General features: G+C 37.9%; 1 protein-coding gene across 4 annotated transcripts in view; it reads right to left on the reverse strand.

Annotated features, from left to right (window-relative positions):
* Positions 1-672: 672 nt before the first annotated feature.
* The window catches only part of CPSF2 (cleavage and polyadenylation specific factor 2), a 38546-nt gene continuing 12726 nt past the window's right edge, over positions 673-26492 (reverse strand). For all 4 annotated transcript variants that reach the window (XM_023205495.2, XM_023205497.2, XM_023205498.2 and 1 more), the window contains 12 exons: positions 26355-26460; positions 25212-25341; positions 22352-22467; positions 21368-21555; positions 20422-20712; positions 9039-9139; positions 8171-8371; positions 6863-7015; positions 5596-5821; positions 4213-4512; positions 2236-2370; positions 673-1834 (listed from right to left, as the gene is read on the reverse strand). In XM_023205495.2, the coding sequence (XP_023061263.1) occupies positions 1742-1834; positions 2236-2370; positions 4213-4512; positions 5596-5821; positions 6863-7015; positions 8171-8371; positions 9039-9139; positions 20422-20712; positions 21368-21555; positions 22352-22467; positions 25212-25341; positions 26355-26460 (2040 nt within the window). In that variant the 3' untranslated portion in view covers positions 673-1741. The remainder of the gene's footprint in view (positions 1835-2235; positions 2371-4212; positions 4513-5595; positions 5822-6862; positions 7016-8170; positions 8372-9038; positions 9140-20421; positions 20713-21367; positions 21556-22351; positions 22468-25211; positions 25342-26354; positions 26461-26492) is intronic.

Below are 26492 nucleotides of genomic sequence, written 5' to 3' on the forward strand. Positions count from 1 at the left end.
AAGAGTTAAAGTGAAAATTTTCCAAAGCACTAAAAAGAAAACATACTCTTTATATCTGCCTTTTGTAACATTGTTTTGTATATCTGGTTTTCCATATCAAAAGTCTGTAAACTTTGCATTAACACTATAATCTACAATAGAAGCTTTGTAAGCATCTGAAAGAGAATGAAATAGTAAGCCAAGTCTGATACTACTGGGTTGTTCCATACATAGTTAAATAAGAATATCGATCCTTCTAAAAATCTAAGGGTAGGCCAGTTGTGGTGATTCATGCCTGTAATCCCAGCACTCTGGGAGGTATAGGTGGATGGACCGCTTGAGGTCAGGAGTTTGAGACCAGCCTGGCCAACATGGTGAAACCCTGTCTCTACCAAAAATATAAAAATTAGCCAGGTGCAGTGGCATGTGCCCATAGTCCCAGCTACTTGGGAGGCTGAGGTGGGAGAATCACTTGAACCCTGGAGGAAGAGGTTACAGTGAGCCAAAATCTCACCACTGCACTCCAGCCTGGCTGAGTCTGTCTCAAAAAAAAAAAAAACGAAAAAAAAAAAACAAAAAAGAAAACAACTAAGTGTAAAGAAGAGGGCTTAACCATTTGAGAAATAAACATCAAGGTCTGCCATGATTAAGCTACCTTCTTAAAAAGCATTAATGGATTACAATAGTTTCAACAGTTTACATGGTTTTCACTCCTTAAGTTCAATGAAAATTGCATATATTGTTTTTACTCTTGAACACAGTGGTTTATACTATATCAGGGTGGTTAGTCACAAGAAAGATGCAAACACAGAAAGGACAACCTTATCCAACTTTAGTATTATTTTAGTAGTAATGTGTATAAAATCCAACAACTGCTTGGGTGACCTTTGGAGAGAGCAAGCCTAAGAGATGAAAACATTTACACCTTTTAATTAAATTATACTGTCACCACATAAAAGTGTGAGGTTCAACATTTGTTTTCTTAAAAACAGAGCACTAAACAGTTTAATACAGGACCTAACTGATGGCTAAGATGTTTCTAAAAGGTATGCAGAACCCTTAAGACTATACTGCATCAAGGAGTTCTTTTGAATTGTGTATATTCAAATGATGGTGTTATAATTTACATTGAAATGCCACAACAAAATCTTGATAAAACAAGATATAGGAGAAATAAAAATTGATTTCTGAACCAAATGTGTAGTACCTTACCCTAGAGTAAATCACTGGGAAATATAGGCAGAAAACAATTGCATATTCAAACTGGAAAGATTCATAGCACGTATGCTTTTAAAAATAAACTTCAAAAAACTGTTTTATCAGTTTAGTTTTCTTTTTTTTTTTTTTTTGAGCATGTCTTTTCTAAATAATTCTCACTTATCATTCCAGAAAATATAACAGTTTGTAAGAACTCATGCAAAAATGTTTCTCTAAGGCCATGAATTGGTTTGCTAAGTTGCATTGTTTTATTCAAGTAAAAAGCCCTTCTAGAACAAGGAGTCTGTAAAGAAAACCAATCACCTTCAACTCTTGGACCTGTACACCTGTTAGGAGCTCTATCACTCTGAAAGCCAAAAGATAGAATGCTCATTTGAGCATTTGCAAAATGTTCTCTATTTATATTTTTAAAAATCTAATACATGTAAGTTTTTCTGGCAGATTCTTTCTGTATGTTACAAAACCAAACATCAAAAGCTCAAAGGAAGATAAGAATCCCTTTTTCTTAGAAAGGTCAAGCAGATCCTTCTTGACATCATGTCTTTTACACAATGGCATATTGTTCATATAAAAGGTCTCTTATCCTATAAAAGTCTTGACAAAGGCAGCCTTCTAATCCAATGCGTCCAGTTTCCGTCTAGAAACCAAATAAAAAAAAATTCTTTAGTACATTTTCTATTCATTAATATGCAGACATAAAAACTGAAATATATGAAATAGATTATGATTGGTCAGGACACGGGTCGCTCTGATTCATAGCATATGGATATAATACTGAAGTCATGAATTTTACATAGACACATAAATGTCAGAGGATTCAAATAATTAAAATTTACTATAAAATTATATACCACTTCTTCAAGAGTCTTTCATAAGCCTTCAAGTCAGTAAGACTTCTGTAAGCCTTATGTCATGATCATGAACATAAATTACTGATCTTCAGTTTTGTGAAAATACCAATCAAGAATTACAGAATTTCAAAATGACAAAACATCAGAAGTATGTGTTCAATTCAGCCCTTATTGAAAACACACTTACTCTGCGGACTGCTACTTGATTGTTGCAAACAAGTACACCTCCTACAAATTCAGCTTGAATCCCCTCCCGTAAGAGAACTTGCTTGAAGTCTGACAGTCTTGGTTCATTCATAAAAACTGACTGATGTCCAGGAACCTTAGGTAAGGTCAAAGGGGAAAGAATAACTTCAAGTAAAACACCAGACATACAACTATACTGAATAAAGTAAAATATTACATGAGCCCTAAGAGATTTTCTATTATTCCCTGAAGTCCTTTGACAGATCATTTCAAGACTGCAAATCACATTCCAAGTTGTTATTCTACATTTTACCCCATTATTTAACATTACAAAGCCCTTCACATTTTCTGTTTCACAATCAGTTTTGTTAGTCATGCCTCATTATAACAGAGACATTTGGTAATGCTATGCTCTTCCCTCACCCACTTGCCTAAGGGGATTAACTAGAGTGCCATGGGCAGGACTGAACCAAAAATTCATTTTCTAGATCCCAGTCATTTGCTTACTTCAAAGTACAATTCCTCCCTAATCCCATTTTCCCTGTCCCTCCTTCCTCAGAGCAAACGCAATGGATGCCACAGGTTCTACAATCAGTAAGGAAAGTGGTTCTTGCCTAATGCTGCTGCTTTCTGCTTTGACATTACTTTGAAGAGCTTTAGCTTTAGAACAGAAGAAAAAAAATTCTAATTCCTCCTCCCAATTTTGAGGGTTGTACTAGAAGGGAATCCAGCAACAGAGGCTGTCTCTCTATTCTTAATTTCATAGTAGGGCTGAAGGCATCACTTGACATGCATGTAAGATTCAGTTTTAATATTTTTCCAAGTTTAATTACCTAGAATCTTTGCTAGTTAACTAGATACCTCTCAAGAATATGTAAATGCTAGACTAAATTATATCTACACTTAATTAAAGATTTCTAACTATATCAAAGCCAAAAGTGATTTGAACTGAATGAAACATAAAAGAAATGGAGTGTATGACTTTCGGCTGGGGGCGGTGGCTCACACCTGTAATCCCAGCACTTTGGGAGGCCAAGGTGGGTGGATCACCTGAGGTCAGGAGTTCAAGACCAGCCTGGCTAACATGGCAAAATCCCATCTCTACTAAAAATATAAAAACTAGCTAGGCCCGGTGGCTCATGCCTGTAATCCCAGCTACTTGGGAGACTGAGGCAGGAGAATCGCTTGAACCCAGGAGGCAAAGGTTGCAGTGAGCCAAGATCATGCCACTGCACTCCATCCTGGGCAACAGAGCGAGACTCCATCTCAAAAAAAACAAAACAAAACAAAACAAAAAAACACACCAGTATGACTTTCTTAGAAAACTATAAATCTCCTGACTGGAAGCAGGCAGGTGATCTTCACACTCATCAAACTTAAAATTTAAAAATCCATACCAAAAAACAAATCATGAAACAATTATGTACCTTAAAAGATTTGCTAAAGATATGTCATTCCTTAGCTGTATAGAATTGATATATACACAGAGACAAACACGCAGAAGCACGTTGCAAGTTCTCTTTTTTAAAAACTCCAAAATAAGCCCAAATGTGAGACATATTTTATGTTCAAGACAGGGTCTCACTCTATCATATAGGCTAGATGCAGTGGCACAATCGTGGCTCACTGTAGTCTTGAACTCCTGAGCTCAAGCAATCCTCCTGCCTCAGCCTACTTAGCTGAGACTCCAGGCGCATGCCACCATGCCGGCTAGGTTTTTGACAGGGTGTCACTATGTTAATCAGGCTGATCTAGAGCTCCTGGCCTCAAGCAGTTCTCCCACCTCAGCCTCCCAAAGTGCTGGGACTACAGGCGTGAGTCACTGCCCCCAGCTGACACATATTTTAAATGGTTAAAAATATAAAAGCTTCCACAGACCCACTTAGTTTTGGAAGGGGGAAAAAAGAAACCAAAAGACACGAAAACTAGAAGGATGACAAATTCAGGAAGAAATCAAAAAAGCACATGCTTTTTTTACCTCATGAGGTGGCAAGGGTTCCAAAGTAGGAATGATTTCACTTTCTTCACCTGTTTCTTTTTCATCATCTCCGAACAGACTTTTCATGGCCTTTTGTTGGGCTATAACACTAGAATCTGAGGGAGCGTCCACTTGCATCTCTGAGTCTTCTCCATCATCCTTTAGTTCTCCTTCTTCTAAAATAACCCCTGTGTCCACTTTGGAAACTCTCATATCTAAGACACCATCTATCCAAGCTAATTCAGCATCTTTTGCCTTACAAAACTGAAGAGAGCTGACAAGTGAGTCTTTTAATCTCACCTAGATATGCAAAGGAGGGGGTGAGAAATAAAACCCACAGAATACAGATTAACAAATTAAATATAACCTATTATCATTTTCTGCCTGGTAATATGTTAATTTTGGAAAATCTTTCACTCATCTGAGCCTCACAATGACCTGCAATGACCTCATTACCTTGCAGATCATTGGGCCCCTGCCTACTTTCCAAAACAGAGATTCTTAACCCTGACTACAAATGGAATCACATGGCAATTAAAACAAAAAGTGTATCAGAGCCTCGTATCTAGTGTTTCTAACATAACTGGTAAGACTAAGACCAGAACACTGAATCCCTCTGACCCTCACAAAGCTCCCCAGATGATTCTCATGTGCAGTCAAGGTTGAGAACCACAGATCAGTCCCATCCTCTAGTACTTGGCATACTTCACTAGGTACCGAACTGCTTGTCCTTTCAGAATTTCACATCTCCATATTCTTGGAAGGTTGCTTCTTCTTACTCTGCCCAGAATGAATTTCCTGCCTGGTATGGGCACATCCATTTCTTCCAGATATAGACATCACTCCAGCCTTAAACTGACACCATCTCCCATTACCAGACAAAGTTTATCTCTCTACTGCGCTAGTCCTATATTTGGCATCAGTCTCCATTTGTTCCAATTAGGAGTAGAACCTTGATATCCGGGAATTTTTCTAAAACTTTTAATACTTAAACAATCATTTTCCTCACGTCTGTACTTTTGCAAATATGGTTTCCTCTGTCTAGAATGCTCTTCCCCTGCTTCCCTGTCTGTCCTGACAACCCATCTAAACATCAGTTAGGATTAGTTATCACTTCCTGCAGGAAACCTTTTCTAAACCTCTAAAGGTGGGTGGTTTCCCCTCTTAATACTCTGATAGCATCCTATACTTCTTCTCTCAGAGGCATAACAACGTGATAAATGGTATTTCCTTGTTCTAAGCCCCATACCGTATCAGGACTGCTAGGGCGGAGACCACCCATTTCTGTCTGTCTCACACATCTCTGTATTTCTAATGTTATCTGTCCTAACCTGCCACAAAAAGTACTTACTTCTACTCACTGGCAACTCCTGGCACGTTTACCTGGTAGATGTGAGTTTCACTCGTGGCATCAACTGTTTCATGCAGCTTTGGCATGTACACTTTAATATCTTTCCCACCAAAGGCGCGACAGCACTCTGCCAGATCCTGACTGGCCTCTGGTGGGCCATGGACGATGATCAACTGTCGTGGTTTCATCTGATTAATGATTTTTTTAATGGAATCCCCATCAGACCGTCCTTCATAGTCTATGTAGGTAACCCGGGCTCTGTAATTAGATATGATTATTCAAGATAACTTTTTTCATAATTCTAAAAAAAAATGGCTTTTATCATGTATATAACATATAACACTAGGATTTGAGAAATACACATGTGTTATAGTATCTGTATGATTTGTTTATTTTTATTTATTTATTTATTTATTTTTTCTGAGATTGGGTCTCACTCTTTTGCCCAGGCTAGAGTGCAGTAGCACGATCTTCGCTCACTGCAACCTCTACTTCCCAGGTTCAAGCAATTCTCCTGCCTCAGCCTCCCAAGTAACTGGGATTATAGGTGTGCACCACCACACAGCGATAATTTTGCACTTTTAGTAGAGATGAGATTTCACCATGTTGGCCAGGCTGGTCTTAAACTCCTGATCTCAAGTGATCCGCCTACCTCGGCCTACCAAAGTGCAGGGATTACAGGCATCAGCCACCGTGTCCAGCCCTATCTGTATTATTTAGATCTTATCTACACCCAAAAATATATACTAAATGATATTACTGGACAAATAAAACACTTTGTTCTCTGATGACTTAAAAAAAATTCCAAAATGATCATTTACTAGTATTATTTAACTAAGTAGAAGGGGGGGGGAAAGGTTTCTAACTACTTCAGATCACAACAGTATTTTCCAGACATTAGGGTCTTAGAGATGTTTAAGTCACGGAGTATATTTTATGAAACAAGCAGTGACTCAGAAAAATTAAACTGTGAGTTACACTATTCCCTTTCACCTGCTTATAGACTAAAAAGGCCAGAAATAATTTTTCTTCATATAAATGGACAATTTAATGTTACAATTTAAGTACACCCCTCACCACCAATTCAATTACTTTGGCATTCAAATATCATTAATGAAGAGAAAATATCATGCCACCATATTTCACAAGTCTCTTCATACAAAAATAAATTAAATTTTAAAAGCACAAACTTACTAAAGAATATTCAGAAATTTTGCTTGAAATAATGTAAATTATATAATTCAAATGCTTGAAATTTTATCTTATAATCTATTTTCAAAATGTCACAGAAGCACTTACTTTATTTCAATAGACTCTGTTGTAGAAATACATTTAGTAGGAACATCAGATAAATCCTGATCCATGGGTTCATCTCCATTTGTCAAACCAGATTCTAATTTGCTTTTTTCTTCTTCAGTAGCTTGAAGCTCTGGCACCAAGAAATCCTCTGGTCTAAATAGTAAGTCTCTAATTAGAAGCAGTAAAAAAGCAAGCTAATACTACATAACATATATAACTAGTAGGTGGCGTAATTTTTGGAGTCCTCACATATCTCAAGATTTAAATATACATTTCATCCAAAGCCAATGAAATTTCATATCAATTACCAGATGACTGTATGTATTGCATTTTTTGTTTTTTATGAGATGGAGTCTTGCTCTGTCACCCAGACTGGAATGTGGTGGTGCCATCTTGGCTCACTGCAACCTCCGCCTCCCAGTTCAAGCAATTCTCTGCTTCAGCCTCCAGAGTAGCTGGGATTACAGGTGCCTGCCACCACGCCCAGCTATTTTTTTTGTATTTTTAGTGGAGACGGGGTTTCACCATCTTGGTCAGGCTGGTCCTGAACTCCTGACCTCGTGATCCGCCCGCCTCAGCCTCCCAAAGTGCTGGGATTACAGGCGTGGGCCACCACACCCAGCCTGTATTATGTTTTTCTTTTTCTCTCTTTTTTTTTTTTTTTACACAGGATAGTAGTGTTTTCAAATTTGCAATTACAACACGTGATTGCAGTTGTTTTTCTAATAATGAGTATAGATTTTGTAAATTTTCCTTGGTTTCACTCATGCTATATCATATTCCTCTTAATCTCATAAAACTTGTATAATACTTAAGACATAATCCATTGGTAATGCAATCACCAGTCATCCAAAGTTCTCTCTTTTTTTTTTTAAAGATAGAGATGGGGGTCTCACTATATTTTCTGGGCTGGTCTCATACTCCTGAGCTCAAGTGATCCTCCCATCTAGGCCTCCCAAAGTGTTGGGATTATAGGCGTGAGCCACCATGCACAGCCCCAAAGTTCTTCCTATTCTACATCTTCCTCTCTTTTTAAGCAGGGAAAAAAAGTCTTGATCATGTGATCATGTTTTTAAACCTTTACACAACTAAGTCATAAAACTGCCAGTTTTCTCCTAATATTCTCTATGTTTCTCAGCATCTCTATTTTTATGTTTCAAGTTACAAGTCTTCTGTGTCTTCAGTCTGAGGTACTCAGAAGCTAACCACGTACATGTGACTAGAAAGATAAAATTCATGAACTAAAAAATGACAACACAGTTAATACCTCCAATTCGCAAGAGAGAAAAGTTTGTTTTGCTCACATACTTGATAATCTCTCCATATTCATCCCATTTAATTCTTTCTTCTGGGGCAGGAAACATAGGATAGGACTTTTTTGCCTGTTTGAAAAAACTTCCTTTACGACTGCCTTCACCTTTCATCATCAAGTCATGCTTCGTCTTATGAGCTGATGGCTGGTCAATATCTTCCTCAATGTCACTCTCATCACTGGAATCTATATCTGCCCTAGGAGGATTTTAGAATAGATCAAGGTCATAAAGTTTCAAAGATATTTTAAATTAATATTTATCTATTTATTACTGAATCAATCCTCATTATTATTAATTCAATATTAACTCAAATGATAATATACAGTTATGTCAGTCAACAACAATGGACCACGTATACAACAGAGGTCCCATAAGATTACTGTACCTTTTCTATGTTTAGATACATTTAGATAAACAAATACTTAACATTGTGTTACAATGGCCTACAGTATTCAGTACAGTAACATGCTGTACACGTTTGTACCCTAGGAACAATGGGCCATATCATAGACCCTGGACACACTGTAGGCTATACCATCAAGGTTTGTGTAAACATATATCCTAATGTTTGCACAATGACTAAATCCCCTAACAACACTTTTCTCAGGTGTCCCCATCATTAAGTGAAGCATGACTGGAATGACATTCAATATTATTGGACTGACATTTTATAAAACATAACAAATAAATGCATAATAATATTAGCACTGACAGGATCTGGTATTCTAGACATTTGAAAGATGTCTGTGACAAAATTAAGTCTTATGAAAATTTAAAAATATTTTCAATGAAACATTTAAGTCAAAGACACACTCTTCTCAAATTGCATCCATAAGTTTATAATCTGTCTGAAAATGACTCACTCTTTTGACTGCTCAAGCTTTTTGGCAGCTTCTTTCTTTAGTTTCTCTTTTTCCAAGTATTCCTCAAGTTCTTTCCCTTCAAGCTTCACACGTTTCCTCAACTAAAAAAAGTAACAGATGAAAGGAAATGTTAATATTAGGGGGTTAAAGCAGTGGGATATGAGATACACCGCATCTCTAAATTGCTCTGTCATCTTTAAACTGATGTCTTTCCTCTGAAATTAATCAAGTTTCCATTACATGCAATTATGGGTCCTACTTAGATTAGTATTAAAATTGAGCTGTCACACATCATCTAGAATGGGTTTAATTTACATCAAACTGGTTGGTCAGGCACAGTAGCTCACACCCATAATCCCAGCACTTTGGGAGGCCAAGGTGGGAGGACTGCTTGAGGCCAGGAGTTCAAGACCAGCCTGGGCAACATTGGTTGACTCTGTCTCTAGGAATAATTTAAAAATTAGCTGGGAGGCTGGGCACGATGGCTCACACCTATAATCCTAGCACTTTGCGAGGCAGGAAAATCACTTGAGTTTGAGACTAGCCTGGGCAACATAATGAGACTTCGTCTCCACGAAAAAAAAAAAAAAGCCAGGAGTGGTAGCACGCACCTGTAGTCCCAGCTACTCAGGCGGCTGAGACTGAGGATCACTTGAGTCTGACAGAGCAAGACCCGGTCTCAATCAATCAATCAATCAAACTGGTTAAAAATCCCCAATCAGGAAAAGAAAATACAGATAAGCATTTTTATAATTTGGAGTAGGTGAGGCCCAAAAGCCATAATGAGAAACATAAATAAATGCAGCAACATGAATGAAGATAGTCTCCCTTTGACATTTTAAACCTCATAAAATAAGAAACTGTAAAGAAAAACAAAAAAGAAACAGAAAAATATCTTCAGCACTGTGACCAACAAAACTATTTTTTCCTAAGAGCTCTTCCAAATGAGTTAAGAAAAGGATGATCAACACATGAAAAAGGACAAGATACTTAGAAAGGCAATTTACAAAATAAGAAAGACACATAACTACTGGCCATGAAAAGACCCTTAACTTTACTAATTTCTGAAAAGTACAAAATATAAAAAACATAATTGTTTTCATCTATGAGATTGGCAATGCCATACATGGGGAAAGAATACCTTCTTCCATTGTCTATGGGAAAATTAGTGGAACTATGTTAAAAGGCAATTTACTAACATCTAAAAATAAAAATTTATCATTTGACACAGTATTTCTACTTCTAGGAATTTATCCTACTGAAACAATCACAAATGTGTAAAAAAAAAAAAAAAAGTACATTAGTACATTGCAGCAATATTTATAATAGTAAAAAACTGGACCAAATTTTAAAATCCATCAAAATGGAATGATTAAATCAGTAGTTCTCATATATTTATCTCAGGACTACCTCAGACTCCTAAAAATTAGAGAACTCCAAAGAGCTTTTTGTTTTTGTGGGTTCTATTTCTGAATGTCTACCTTATCAGAAATTAAAACTGAGCAATTTTAAAAATATTTATGTTCATTAAAAAATAATAAAACCAGCCGGGCATGGTGGCTTATACCTGTAATCCTAGCACTTTGGGAGGTTGAGGCAGGCAGACCACCTAAGGTCAGGAGTTCGAGTCCAGCCTGGCCAACATGGTGAAACCCCGTCTCTACTACAAATACACAAAGTAGCTGGGCATGGTGGCACATGCCTGTAATCCCAGCTACCCAGGAAGCTGAGGCAGGAGAACTGCTGGAACCTGGGAGGCGGAAACTGCAGTGAGCCACGATCCTACCATCGCATTCCAGCTTGGACAACAGAGTGAGACTCCAGCTCAAAAATAAATTAAGTAATAATAACAATAGACCAGGCGCGGTGGCTCATGCCTTTAATCCCAGCACTTTGGGAGGCCGAGGCGGGTGGATCACCTAAGGTCGGGAATTCGAGACAAGCCTGATCAATATGGAGAAAGCCCATCTCTACTAAAAGTACAAAACTAGCCAGGCGTGATGGCACATGTCTGTAATCTCAGCTACTAGGGAGGCTGAGGCAGGATAATCACTTAAACCTGGGAGATGGAGGCTGCAGTGAGCCGAGATTGCACCATTGCACTTCAGCCTGGGCAACAAGAGCGAAACTCTGTCTCAAAAATAAAATAAATAATAATAAAACCACATGGCAACATTAACAAATTTTTACCAAAAAAAATTACATTTTCCAAAGCAAAAAAAGATAGTGTGAAGAACGGCATTATTTTATTTTTTTGAGACAGGGTCTTGCTCCATTGCCCAGGCTGGAGTGCAGTGGTACAATTGTAACTCACTGCAGCTCAATCTTCCAGCCTCAAGTGATCCTCCCACCTCAGCCTTCTAAAGAGTAGCTGGGACTACAAGCACGCACCACCACTCCCAGCTAATTTTTGTATTTTTTTGTAGAGACCAGGGCTTGCCATGTTGCCCAAGCTGGTCTCAAACTCCTGGAGTCAAGCAATCTGCCCTCCTCAGCCTCCCAAAGTGCTGGGATTACAGGTATGGGCCACTGCATCTGGCCAATAGCATTATTCTATATTTTTTCAAATCTCTTTAACGCCTAGCTAAACAGAAGACAGCTGGATTCTCACATTGGCTTCTCCATTCACTCTCTTGCAATATGCTGTTTTGGTTAAAGTATACGAAGAAAATCCAGGCTTACGCACATGCCTAGTTGGAAAGGGAAAAATATGTAAATAGTCCTTTCATGGATATTATTCTTTGATACTACATTAAAACTCAGAAAGTGGTAGTTTCTTTTTTTTTTTTTTTTTGAGACGGAGTCTGGCTCTGTCACCCAGGCTGGAGTGCAGTGGCCGGATCTCAGCTCACTGCAAGCTCCTCCTCTCGGGTTTACGCCATTCTCCTCCCTCAGCCTCTGGAGTAGCTGGGACTACAGGCGCCCACCACCTCGCCCGGCTAGTTTTTTGTATTTTTTAGTAGAGACGGGGTTTCACCGTGTTAGCCAGGATGGTCTCGATCTCCTGACCTCGTGATCCGCCCGTCTCGGCCTCCCAAAGTGCTGGGATTACAGGCTTGAGCCACCGCGCCCGGCCCAGAAAGTGGTAGTTTCTTCGAGGTTAGTTTTAATGCAGAACCTGAAACCATACTGACAGACTTTTTGTACTCTGTTACATTAAATTTTTTATGTATCTTACACTCTGTGGGTTTTTTCTTCATTTTGAGACAGGGTCTTGCTCTGTTGCCTATGATGAATGCAGTGGCATGATCACTGCTCACTGCAGCCTCGAACACCCGGGTTCAAGCAACCCTTCTACCTCCCAGCCTCCTGAATAGCTGGAACCACAGATGTGCACCACCATGCCCAGCTAATTTTTTATTTTTTGTAGAGACAAGGTCTCGTTATGTTATCCAGACTAGTCTTGAACTCCTGGACTGAGGCCATCCTTCTGTCTCAGCCTCCCAAAGTGCTGGGATTACAGGCGTGAGCCACTGCGCCCAGTCTGTATCTTAAATTTTGAATGGATCTTTTAATTTGTGCTTTATTTTGTCACATAATTAATTGGTTATTTAGAATGTACTAGTTCACCAAGTTATCCAGATCTTACAAATGTTGACAATATTTTTTAAATCACATTTGCAAATATCACCACCAATCTTATCAGAAGTCTTTTCAGTTTAAGTTGTCAATCTCACAGTGCTGGGTATAAGTTTCCCAAAATTCTAAATTTTCATTTGAAAGTTAGAATTTTATCAGATTTAAGCCAACAAATGTTGTCAATTGTTTTCTTTAGAGTGACAGGCTCAATGTATTAATTTTCAAGAAAATGTCTGCCAAACACCCAAATCTGAATGACCCTGTCATTATTTCACATAAAAATGGTGTTCCAGACTGGGCACAGTGGTTCATGCCTGTAATTCTAGCACTTTGGGAGTCGGAGGTGAGAGGACTGCTTGAGGCCAGTTCGAGACCACTATGGGCAACACAGCAAGACCCAGTCTCTACAAAAGAGAATAAAAAATTAGCCAGATGTGATGAAACACACCCATAGTCCTAGCTGGTAGAAAGGCTGAGGCGGGAGGGTCACATGAATCCAGAAGTTCAAGGATGTGGTGAGCCATGATTGTGCCTCTGTACTCCAACCTAGGCAATAGAGACCCAAACTCAAAAAAACACACACACACAAAACAGGGCCGGGTACGGTGGCTCACGCCTGTAATCCCAACACTTTGGAAGGCCGAGGTGGGTGGATCGCCTGAGGTCAGGAGTTCGGGACCAGCCTGGCCAACACAGTGAAACCCCATCTCTACTAAAAATATGAAAAAAAAAAAAAATTAACTGGGCATGGTGATGCACACCTGTAGTCCCAGCTACTTGGGAGGCTGAGGCAGAAGAATCACTTGAACCCAGGAAGTGGAGGTTGCAGTGAGTTGAGATCACGCCACCGCACTCCAGCCTGGCGACAGAGCGAGGCTCCATCTCAAAAACAAAAAACAAAAACAAACAAACAAAAAAAGGTGTTCCCAGAAAAAAGTGGCTAGTTTAACTCACGACTCAAACATACAAGTGTTTTTCTTGGAGATAGTCATTGTACTCTAGTACACAACGCAAGTTCTTTATTAATACTTCCTATCTTGTCACCCAACTTTTAAAAAATCTTTTACTAGGCCAGGTGCAATGGCTCATGCCTGTGATCCCAGCACTTTGGGATGCTGAGGCAGATGGATCACAAGGTCAGGAGATCAAGACCATCCTGGCTAACACAGTGAAACCCTATCTCTACTAAAAATACAAAAAAATTAGCCAGGCGTGGTGGCACACACCTGTAGTCCTAGCTACTCAGGAGGCTGAGGCAGGAGAATTGCTTTAACCCGGGAGGCAGAGGTTACAGTGAGCTGAGATCATACCACTGCACTCCAGCCTGGGCGACAGAGCAAGACTCATCTCAAAAAAACCAAGAAACTTTTACTAAAAGAACTTAGTAATATTAGTAACTTTTACTATTCCCTCAAGGACATTTTTTTCCTTTTTTATAGAGACAGGGTCTCACTATGCTGCCCAGACTGGTCTCAAACTCCTGGCCTCAAGCAATCCTCTCATCTCAGCCTCCCAAAGTTCTGGGATTACAAGCATGAGTCAGTATGTCTGGCCCCTCAAAGATATTCTCTTTCAAATTTCTTTTGTTTAATATACCTTTATACTTTGTAGAGACAGTCTTGCTATACTGCCCAGGCTGGTCTGAAGCTCCTGGCCTCAGGTGATCCTCCTACCTTAGCCTCCTGAAGTGTTGGGAATAGGCATGAGCCACCACGCCCAGCCTCTGAAGGACATTCTTAGGTGAAACTAGCTTTTTTTTTTTTTTTTTTAATGACAAGTGTATGGTGGTGAAAAATGCAGTGACTACTAGTGGAGTTTTAGGCCAAGGTATAAGGACTTTATGCACCACTGATCTTATTCATCAGTATAAATGTAGGCACAGTGAAAAGGCAAATATCATCTTCCAGTATTATAAAAAATAGCTTTGGCCTTGTGGACTCCCTGAAAGGGTCTCAGGGACTCCCAGGGATCCTCAAACCACACTTTTGAGAACCACTAGATTAAATAATCACAGTATACATATACAATGTACTATTATAAAATTACTAAAAAGCATTCATTTATTTATTCAAAAACATTTAAATGTTTATAATATACCAGGTACTATGTAAGGTAGACCTTTTATCTTCTTACATTGTTCAAGAAGGACTCAAATGAAAATACAAGTCTCAGGATATGTGCAATATGTGATAATTTGGTCCCATCTCTCTCTCTCGCGCTCGCTCGCTCTCTCTCACTATATATATATACACACACACACACACATATATATACACACACACACACACACATATATATATACACACACACACACACACACTTTTTTTTTTTATTTTTTGAGATAAGGCCTTGTTATATTGCCCAGGCTTGCCTCAAACTCCCAGGCTCAAGCAATCCTCTTGCCTCAATAGCTGGGACTATAGCCACATACTACCACACCTTGCTCCCATCTCTTTTCAAAAAAAAAATAAAAACTAGATATTAGTATATCAATAAGAAAAAAAAAATCCAGAATATATATGCTTCAAAAATGTCAACAGTTATGACAATTAAATGCAGTATGTAGTCACGGATGGGAACCTGGACAAGAAAGGAAAGGGTAGTTATAAAGGACAACGTGGTCATCGGTGAAAGGCGAATGCTGAATGGGGTCAGTGGGTGAAATGGTAGGATGGTATCGATGCTGATCTCCTGATTTCAATGGATGTAACATGGTTTTGCTGGAGATTGCCCTTGTTTTCAGGTAATACACACTGGCAATATTTAGAGATAATGATGAAATATTTGCAATTTTTCTTCAAATGGTTCAGAAAAAGTAATATTGTGTCATGTGTACATAAGTGATAAAGCAAATCCAGGAAAATGTTGACAATTGGGGAATCTGGGTACAATATTTTGTAACTTCCCTGTTTGAAATTTTTTCAAAATTAAAAGTAATGAAAAAAAGGGAATCTTTCTGAGACTATTCTAGTTCAGGGGCTGCCCAGTGGGGTAAGGGGATGGGAGACAAGTAACAACAAAAAAATTAAACCAAAATCAGATTATTTTCATGTCTAAAATAAATGGGTGATTTACATGTTTAAGGCCAGGAGCAGTGGCTCACACTTGTAATCCCTGCACTTTGGGAGGCCAACGTGGGAGAACTGTTTGAGGCCAGTAGTTCAGGACCAGCTTGGGCAACACAGCAAGTTCCCATCTCTATAAAAAATGTTTTAATTAGCTGGGCATGGCGGCACATGCCTGCGGTGCTAACTACTTGGGAGGCTTAAGCAGGAGGCACGCTTGAGCCCAAGAGTTCAAGACTGCAGTAAGCTATGATCAGGCAACTGCATTCCAGCCTGGGTGACAGGGAATGACATGACCCTGTCTCAAAAAAACAAGAAGTTAAAATAAAAAAGTAAATACATGTTTATATCTGGCATCTCACATTTGCCTAATAACTTATTTGAAAATAAGTTTCATTCAGAAAATAGTGGGATTATTTTTTAAAACAGTTAGCAACCTACATAGATGCCTTTTACCCAGCAATAATCTTTAACAAAGTATTTACCTCTGTGATTTAGTTTATGCCTGTTGCTATAACAAATTTTTCTCTCCATCTTATTTTTCATTTAAAATATGTAAGATTAATAGCTTATTCAGAAACAGATTTCTAGAATAACCAACTCTAAAATATTTTTCTTCCTACTCCTTCACCATATTACCTCCAAGTTACTCCTTTTTCTGATCCAAATCTACTCCAACCTATTAATCCTTTTTCGTTGTTCATTTTTGCTCTTTCTAAATGAATAAGACTTGACTTAGAAGGCCATTAGATACAGATGAAAAAATACCATACTTGGTAAACTTTTCTTGTCTAACACAATCAGAAATCTGGTTTATTCCATATTCACTTTTTTGATCATTCATGAATTCAACCAATGCTCTTACTGAGGGCCTCCAATATGTCAGGCACTGTTCTGGGTGCTAAAGATACCGAAAACCAGGGCCTTTTTTTTCATGGAATTCAAATTCTAGTTGATGGTGGGAAGAGGAAGACAACAAACAAGGAATACATCAGATGGTGACGAGTGCTAGGAAAAATAATTCAAGTAAGGTGATGGGCAGCTAAACCAGGTAGGTATTTTAAATCTGTAGTCAAAGGTGTACCTGAGGGGGTAGGCCTCAGGTTTAACCTGAGACCTAAATGACCAGGAGCCAGCCAAACACAAAGCCAGGAGAGAACACTATAGGCAGAAGAACAGCTAGTGCAAAGATCCTGATGCATTGTAGGGCATAGAGAAAGTGGAATAAGCTAAGGTCAAAAGGTAGGTGGGGATTAGATCATGTGGGATCTAAGAAGCCTGCCTAAGTAGTATGGATGTTATTGAAAGAGAAGAAGGCAGGCTTTGGAGCCATTTAAGCAAGTGAATGACATGAAATGATGAATGTTTAAAAGATCTCTCTGGGAGTTGTTATCCAATCGGTACAGAGTTTCAGTTTTGCTACATGAAAAAGTTTTACAGATCTGTCATACAACCATGTACATATAGTTAACACTACTGTACTGTACACATAAAAATGATGAAGATAGTGAACTGTATGTGTTTTTTATTGCTTTTTGAGATGGAGTCTCGCTCTGTCACCCACGCTGGAGTGCAGTGGTGCAATCTTGGCTCACTGCAACCTCCACCTCTCAGGTTCAAGCAATTCCCCTGCCTCAGCCTCCCGAGTAGCTGGGATTACAGGCGCCCACCACAATGCCTGGCTAATTTTTTGTATTTTTAGTAGAGACGGGGTTTCACTCTGTTGGCCAGGCTGGTCTTGAACTCCTGACCTCGTGATCTGCCCGCCTCTGCCTCCCAAACTGCTGGGATTACAGGCGTGAGCCACTACACCCAGTCCTCTATTTCTTTTTTTACATTTCTATTTTTTACCTTAGTTGGCTCTGCCCAACACGCTATAGAAATATTCTATTTCTCGATCAGGGTACAGACTAGACAGGTGCATTCAATTTGTAAAACTTCATCATGCTATACACTTAACGTAGGTTTCAGTATATATTATACTTCAGTGAACACTTTTTAAACTTCCAGATTTTTGGCTTGAATATGTGGGAAGTGCTGCATTCTCTGAGATAAGACAGAAGAACAGTATTGGGAGTAGGGGAAGAATAAAAATTGTTTTGGATGTGATCAAGTAGAGGGAAAACTGCTAGATAATGAAGATAGGAGGGATAACTGCAAAGGAACTATCGCTAAGAAGGTGAGCAAGAAAAGGTCCCTGAGCATCAGCATTAGTTATTAAAAAGATCAAAAACTTAACATTTGATGTTTTGGCTGTTTTTCACTTCCTTAGCATGCTTCTGAATATCATTGTCTATTTTTTTCCCCAAACTTAAACCATTTTTCTTTTATTAATTTCTCAAATGATTTATTAGACCTAATTTAATTTCTAGTAATTAAAATTTTCAAATTCAGTATTTCCTATCTGATGAAATTGTTTCAAGTATTTCTTAGTTCTTTTAACCTTGTATTTCCAAGCTACTAAATAACCCCAAAGACACCATTTTACTTTGCTGTGCTTGCTCAGAATCCTGGCTCAACAATTCTATAATTATAGTACCTATATCTCAGATTTTAGTTACTGATGTTATGCTTTTCTTAAGTAGAGTTGGAAGACAGATATCCCTACCACATAGCTTTTAATAAACTAAACTTTCCTTAAAATGACTGCTAAGGGCCAGGTGCGGTGGTTCATGTATAATCCCAGCACTTTGCAAGGTGGAGTGGGTTAGGGGGAGGGGGAGGGACAGCCTGAGCCTAGAAGTTTGAGGATACAGTGAGCTATGATGGTGTCACTGCACTCCAGGCTGGGTGACAGAGTGAGAGTCTATCTCTAATTAAATAATTACATGAGTGCTACAAAGACAAAATGAGAAGCAGCTTTATGATACTGCTTTATGTTACAACTTTATGTTAAGGTTTAGTCACCTAAACCTTTGCAACTCTGGCAGTTATTAACTACCCCACTATATCAAATGCTACAAACTTTAATGATATACTAGTTTTGAAAAATCGATAGAATTGATGCGCTGGTTATTAAGCAAACGATCTTTGGGTATACTAGTCATTGAGCTAATTGTCTTGTTCCTGTAACAGGAGATGAGGCAGCAAATGCAGATGCAGAATCAAGTTAGTATATTTAGTGGTGGAAAGATAAAGGAATTCCTGACTCACTGCTTCGACTTCTATGTTAAGTTTGAGACAAGATCATGTGCTATGAATGAAGGCTGAGAGTGAGCTGTAGGATGTTTGAGGAGAAAGAAGATATAAAATTGCCTTACAGTGAGAAAGGGAACATCCTACCGAATGCTGAGTACTGGTGTAGGGTCCCCTTCTGAGATGTGAAGTTATGCATGTGAAAACAAATCTGTCTACACTGTAGTGTTTAACTTCAGAAACATAAAGCTGCTTAAGTACAGGCACACACCAAACAAATGGTTTAACTAACGTCAAACCCTTTCCAGGTGACTAAAACAGAAGTGTAAGAGAGTTAAAGGTATTTGCAAAATTTTGATTAATTGTGAACCACTGAGTTTAAGGCTGGAAGGATGACAGACAGTATAAAGGTGAGGTTCATGAACTGAAAGTCCCAATGGAACCGAAGAGTTGTTGTCATAAGAATAATAGGGAAAGTCAGCTGTAAATTCAGAATGAGATGCTGGGAGACTGTTCGGCCAAAAGAAGGTTACAAGCATGACCACAGGAACAGACAGCATGATAGCAGGAATGGATGTCTGAGGTAAGATGAAGGAAAAGATTAAGAAATAAGGTGTCAAGTAACTGGGAAGAATTGGACAGATCATACACATGGATGCGAAAGTCAATGAGAATAAAGTCCTGAATACAAGTGGACAGGAAGACTGTGAATCAGGGTCAAATGGTGAATGAGTTACAGAATGACCAAGAGATCATTAAATGTCAGAAACAAGGAGGGATCAGCATATCAGCAGGTCTGAAGGCAAAAACTGCAAATGGAAGATAAATAGCTAGGAAGCTGCAATACAGAACAAGGAAGACATGTACTCCATTCAAAGTACATGCAACACTGAAAGAAAGAGTAATTACTTCAGGGGGCTACAGGATAAAGAACATCTTTAGGAAAGAGTCTGATTTAAATTAAGCAAGAGACAGGAAAGGAACCTTTCAGAGATTGAGAAAACATTGTATACGCTTACCCTCTGGGTAAACTAGAGGGTACCAAGGAAAAGTTTAAGAATGAGAACTTCTTTGAGACCACCCACAGCAATACAATGAGACGGCTCTACAAAAAATAAAAATAAAAAAAATAGCTAGGCATGGTGGCACATGTCTGTGGTTCCAGCTACTTGGGAGGCTGAGGGAGGAGGATCCTTTAAGCCCAGGAGTTTGAGGCTGCACGGAACTATGACAGCACCACTGCACTCTAGACTGGGTAACAAAGACCCCATCTCAAAAAAGAATGAGAACCTCCACTTAAGGAACTCTGAAATTTGTGCTATTAAAGGCTGTCATCTATAGTAATTTTTTTTTAAGAGATAGGGGTTGGGTCTTGGCATATTGCCCAGGCTGACCTCAGATTCCTGGGATCAAGTGATCCTTCCACCTCAGCCTCCTGAGTAGCTGGTACTACAGCACACACCACCACTCCTGGCTCTCAAGAGTAATTCTGATCAAAATCCTAAAACAACTTCAAGTTTTATTTTTGGTCACTATTTTTTATACATCATGCACAATGTATCCCCCAAACAGTCTTAAGGTAAAGTTCACATACAAGTGCTTACCTCTATTTCTGTAATTTTTTCAGAAGGATTATCAATTAGGAAACGTGCTAAAGTCCCAGGAGTAGTTCTGTAAGTTAGAATGATTGAGTTTTTAGGATCCTGACACCACTGAATAAAGAGATCCCTTGAAAATCCACATTCCAGGTCAGGTTGGCTGGCAAGCACAACTTTAGGGCTAGGTACTCGGGCCAAGTCAGAAAGACCATGACATAAAGAGAGATGGCGAAACTGAAAAGGATTATTTCTTTTGTCTTCAAAACATCTCATCAATTTATCACTCATCCATTCTACCTAATATGGGAGGAAAGATGACAAGAATTAGAAATCCTATAACTTCAATATATTCTCTAATAGTCAAGGAATCTGAGTTCTATCTTTTACCCCCACTGGTTGCTTAAATTTGTAATGTTTTGACAAGCAGCTTATTTTCTGCTTCCATTTCCCATTAGATTATCCCACCCTAGTTTTCATCCAAAAAAACCCCGATTTTTTGCATTATATTTCACATATAAATCACCTTAAATCTTTTTGAAAAGGCAAGGTATATGTTCTAAATGAAAATCTTACTCCCAGAGATTGCTATTTCAAGGCAAAAAGCTTATTTAAAAGAAAGAACAATGAATTCTAACATCTATATGCTATGGGGTAGGTTCTATTTTTGTCCCCATTTTACAGACTGGGATACTAAAGAGTTAGAAGAGAAGCAATTTGCCTAATCTTTAAAACAGGGACAAAAGGGAAACTACTTAGTAGAATAAATACAGATTAAATGAAATAATACATTTAAAGCACACAGAACAGTAAATGGTTAATGGCAAGTTATCATCATTACTAACAATCTCTTCAAGGGAAAAATAAAATCCAAAAACCAATGAAGACACCCACTTCCACAGACCCAATCACTGCAGCAAACTTCTTTATTACAAGTGACAACATGAGAACAAACCTGGGATTTAGAAAACTCCACCACGTTGTAACTGACATTATTTAGGAGTGCCAATGAGTAAACACCCAGTCCTGCATCTTTAGTCCTCCAAATCTGATCAAGAAGTTGAGCAAGTTCCAAAACTCTGCCTGCTGTGTCCACTGCTATTAACACATTTCCATCACCTCGAAGTGTTTCCAAGACATTTGCTAGAAAACAGGAATGTAAAATCCCTATAGAACATAACAATACTATGCTACAAAATTACAGATAATTTTATCTCTCTGTTTTTATTAGAAAGACTATAATTTACAAATAAGCAACTACTAGGCCAGGTACAAAATGAAGGAATTTTGTTCAGGTCATTACAACTGCTTTTGATTCTGTTAACTATCTCTTCAGAAATTCAGTGTCATTAACTCTTAATCTTTTTTCATTGAAAAATTATAAATCAGTAGTCCTCAACACTCTATACATTATATTACACATGGAAAATGGTGTGTGTATCACTGACAAAATTGTTTGGCTAGGCCAAATGTAACTAGCCTGGTGTTTCTGGGCTACCCTGGTCTTGTCTATCCACCCCAATGAACTTTGTCCCAAATTTATGTACATACATATATATACACTCACATAATTATATATACAGCCATCCCTCAGTATCCATGGATACTGGCCCCAGGACCCCCACGAATACCAAAACCATCAGATGCCCCAAAACCCTCATATAAAATGGTGGCCAGGTACAATGGCTCACACCTGTAATCCCAGCACTTTGGGAGGTCAAGGCAGGAGGATGGCTTAGTCCAGGAGTTCAAGACCAGCCTGGACAACATAGTGAGATCACATCTCTATAAAAATAAAAAAATCCAGCCTGGGTAAAAGAGCGAAAGTCCGTTTCAAAAACAAACAAAAAAACAAAAAAACCCAAAGAAACCTGTAATTATATTCCCTAAATATATAAAAAGTTACAAAATAATAACAAGGACATGAAAGAATACGTACTCAGAAGCTGCTCATCTCTCTGTTTTCTTCTAGGCTGTACATATGTAGCATTGAATGAATCTGTGATAAGTAAGGAAGGCCTGCTTAGCATTTCCAGGGAACATCCATTTAAATGGCTATAAGAAATTTTAAGAAGAGAAATATTTTATAGCATTTCAAGTAAACAATAATAGCTTCTCTTACTTAAAACATAAGCAGCTTCATTTATAAGGTGTTCCCTCTTCTAACTATAAAAGTAGGCATGCTCATTGATAAGAAATCTAGTAACTTCAAACAAGTATAAAGAAGAAAATAAAAATCTTCCAGAGTACCATTACTCAGAGATAACTGACATAATATTTTGGTGTACATCCTTCTAACCATGTAAGTTTTTCTATTCACACATTTTTTTTTTTCTTTTCGCCCTGTCTTATGGTACTGATACACATATGTATTTTTCAAAGCTGATATCCCATATACATTCCTATATACTCAGTTCTATATCCTGGTTTTTACTCATGACATAAACTTTTTTTGTAAACTAAATGTTTAACAGTTATAAAAACATTTTATTGTGTCTACACTGTATTTAGGTCACTTTACTGATATTTAGGTCACTTATTTTTGCCATAATAATCTTTCAAAGAACATTTTTACAAAAGCTTCAATTGTATTTCTGATTGTTTCTTTAGGTCACATTCCTAGAAATGTATTTACTGTAATACACAGTACTGCTAAAAGGCTTTCCAGAAAGATTTAACATTACCCAGAAAAGTTCAACCAAAAAGACTGACCAATTCTACATACTTTCCAGAAGAAAACCATCATTTAAAAATAATTTTTGACTACTGCGGTGGCTCACACCCGTAATCCCAACACTTTGGGAGACAGAGGTGGGCGGATCACTTGAGCCCAGTAGTTCAAGACCAGCCTGGGCAACATGGCAAAACCTCATCTCTACTAAAAACACAAAAATAGCCAGGCATGTTAGAGCGCACCTGTAGTCCTAGCTACTTGGGAGGCTAAAATGGGAGGATCACTTGAAGCTGGGAGGTTGAGACTACCGTGAGCCGTGATCGCACCACTTGCCTCCAGCCTTGGCGACAGATTGAGACTCTGTCTCAAAAAAATACATAAAAATATAAATAAGAATAATAATTTTAATGGTATCTAACCAAAAAATCATTTAAATTTTCTCTTTTTTGACTTTATAACTTTTGTCCATTTTGCAACTGGTATATTTTTATTAATAAATTAATACTTGATTTTATATATATGTTGCAAGTTTTTGGGCAACTTGCTGCAAATATTTTCCTACTTTGATTTTTTTTTTATTCGTTGTTTCAGACATTTGAACCTGTATGTCATCAAATCTATCAAACTTTTCTTTTGTAACTTGGTCCATTATTTTTATGCTTACAAAGTCTTTTCCAATTCAGAGATCAGACTCACCAATATTGCTTCATTTCTATTTAGTTCTAATCCATCTGAAATTTCTTTTGTTATATAATTAAAGCGACACAAATTGATTTTTTTCCAAAATGGCTGAATCCTTCAATACCATTTACTCAAATAGCCATGCCACAGTTTGCCATGGTTACTACAAGACTGAATGAAGGAGGACGAACGCAGAAATGAAAACTTAAAACAAAAGTAACTACTTTAAAGGAAGGGATCAGGGGAAGAAGAGAGCTCCCTGCTTCTAGTGAGCAAAGGCAGCCGCCTTGAGCGTCCACAGCCCTTCATATTTATTGGGTAGAAAGACCAGGGAGGTGGAGGTAACAATTGGTTAATTGACCACAGGTTAATTGACCACAGGTTCACATTACCGCTAACAGGCTTCAGATGTGCCTAGTCACAAGCAACACCTGCACTTGAGGCATGACTGCCCTCAGCATTCCTTCTGGGTGGCAAACACAGTCTGCACAGTCTGTCAGTTTGCCAACATTCTGCATTTATGAGAACAGTTTGCTGTTTACTCATCTAGCCTCCAGTGGTATACTGAGTTGATCACGACCCTCACTCTTTCAGCCTGCAACATAACCATCCTTTCCTCATTAATCTATGGTTATAAGCATCTAAAATTCAGTCTATTTGTGTTAAGTATTTCTTAATACAAAGATCCTGAGACTACTGTAATGTAACACAAAATAGCTATGAACTTAATGTACAGATAAAACAAAACAAGCCTGCAAGAGACTAAACACCAAAATATTGTATAGTAATGCTCTGAGTGCTACATGAAGTGTGTAAAATCATAACTAGCATTGAGTTCTCTTTCAAAGGGACTAACTTTAAACATACAGGGCAGTTATATTAGATGGTAATTACATTATGTGCAGGGCAACTCCCATTTTTAAAACTATCAGATCTCATGAAACCCATTCACTATCACAAGAACAGCATGGGAAAGACCCGCCCCCATAATTCAATCATCTCCCACTGGGTCCCACCCACAACACGTGGGAATTATGGGAGCTACAAGATGAGATTTGGGTGGGGACACAGAGCCAAACCATATCACGTTACAAAACAAAAGAACAACCCATCCACAAAGTTTTGTTAAATAGCAGGTCGAGAACTTGCTATTATTTACATAATTTCATATTTAAAATTAATCTCCTTTGCAACATCTCCAGGGAGGTATCTGTTTTGTAGAGTGTATACTTAACGTGTAAATTTTTAAAATCTTTTATGTCTTATAACATACTTTTCCCCCTTACTATGCAAATAATTAATTTTGAAAACATTCTCTATTTGATGCTTTTAAGTTGCCCTAAATTCCTGGTAACCAAAACAAAAACTGTGTTTCTTATTTTCTCTTCAAAGAATAAAATAATACTAATTGCATTTCCTTTAGCTTTTGTCTTGATATACCTACATCTCCCTCTTGTGGTTGAAGTCAACTGCATAAACAATTTCTTCTTCTCCATCTTTGACTATTTTCCATATTGTTCCACCTATCATATGACCAGCTGGCAGAGGTGTGATAGACAGGCCATGTCCTTTACCTATGTCAACAAGGTAACAATACTCAGATTTCTTTTACAACCCTAAAGAAAGGTTATTTATTTCTAAATGATAATATTTTAATAGGTAATCCTATATATGTAATAACACAAAATTCAAAAGTAAAAATGCATATAGTGAAAGCAGGCTTCATTCTCCTGTCTCCCAGCTACTCTACTCCCTCACTGGAGGCAAACATTCTTGTTACTTTATTATGTATTCTTGTAGAGATATTTGTGCTTATAAGTACAAGGCTAGAGATTAGATTTAAAAGCTAGTACACTATTAAATTATTTAGTATGAACTAGCAAATTTTAATGTATATTTTATATATACAATTATCAAATGTTTCCATTTTTGCTAACCTCTAAACTAACAGAATAATTTAAATCTCCTTGTGCTAAAGAATTTATCCTACAGAAAAACTAACTAGAAGCAAAACTGTTGAGACTGTTATTTCTGGGCTAAATCTTCAGAGTCCACTATTGCACTATTTTATCAATGCCAGGGTTCATTTCTATGAAAATATCTAATACAATTATCTCTGTAGATGATAAATACAGACTTAATATAGGACTTCCTGACCTAATTCAATAATAAACTTTTTAATGTCCAATGCTAGAATTCATTATCTACTCTGCTGCCATAGCACTTCATTTACCCCAATCACTACATTTAGCCATCTCAGCTACCTTGTCGCCTCAATCTAACTGTAAGCTCTGAGAAGGAGGAAATGGCCAAATTATCTTTTGTTTATCATACACGGTAAACACTAAATGAGTCTTTCCCAAGTTAAATATGAAAAAGCCTGAGCTATTAACATTTTGTTGGCATTTATTCTGAAATATTTTAAAATTCAAATGGAAGTTAAGGGTTCTATATCAAGGCAGAATGTGCTAACTTTTTTATTCTTCAGACCATAATGCCTATAATTTTCTCTCTGAATTCTCCTCAGTATTTTCTAGCAAGTTAAACCCCATTCGTCTAAGTACTTACTACTGGAAATTCTTTTTACCTTTCAAATTCACAATCTGAGAGAATTTTAGCTGCTGTATTTTATCAAAGGCTGCATCCACATCATCTAATGTAAAGAGTGTAAAATCTTCCGTATTGTGTCGAGACTAAAAGAATAACACAAATAAAGGTGAAAAAC

This window comes from Piliocolobus tephrosceles, chromosome 6, assembly GCF_002776525.5.
Source record: "Piliocolobus tephrosceles isolate RC106 chromosome 6, ASM277652v3, whole genome shotgun sequence".
In the NCBI taxonomy this organism is placed as follows: Eukaryota; Metazoa; Chordata; class Mammalia; order Primates; family Cercopithecidae; genus Piliocolobus; species Piliocolobus tephrosceles.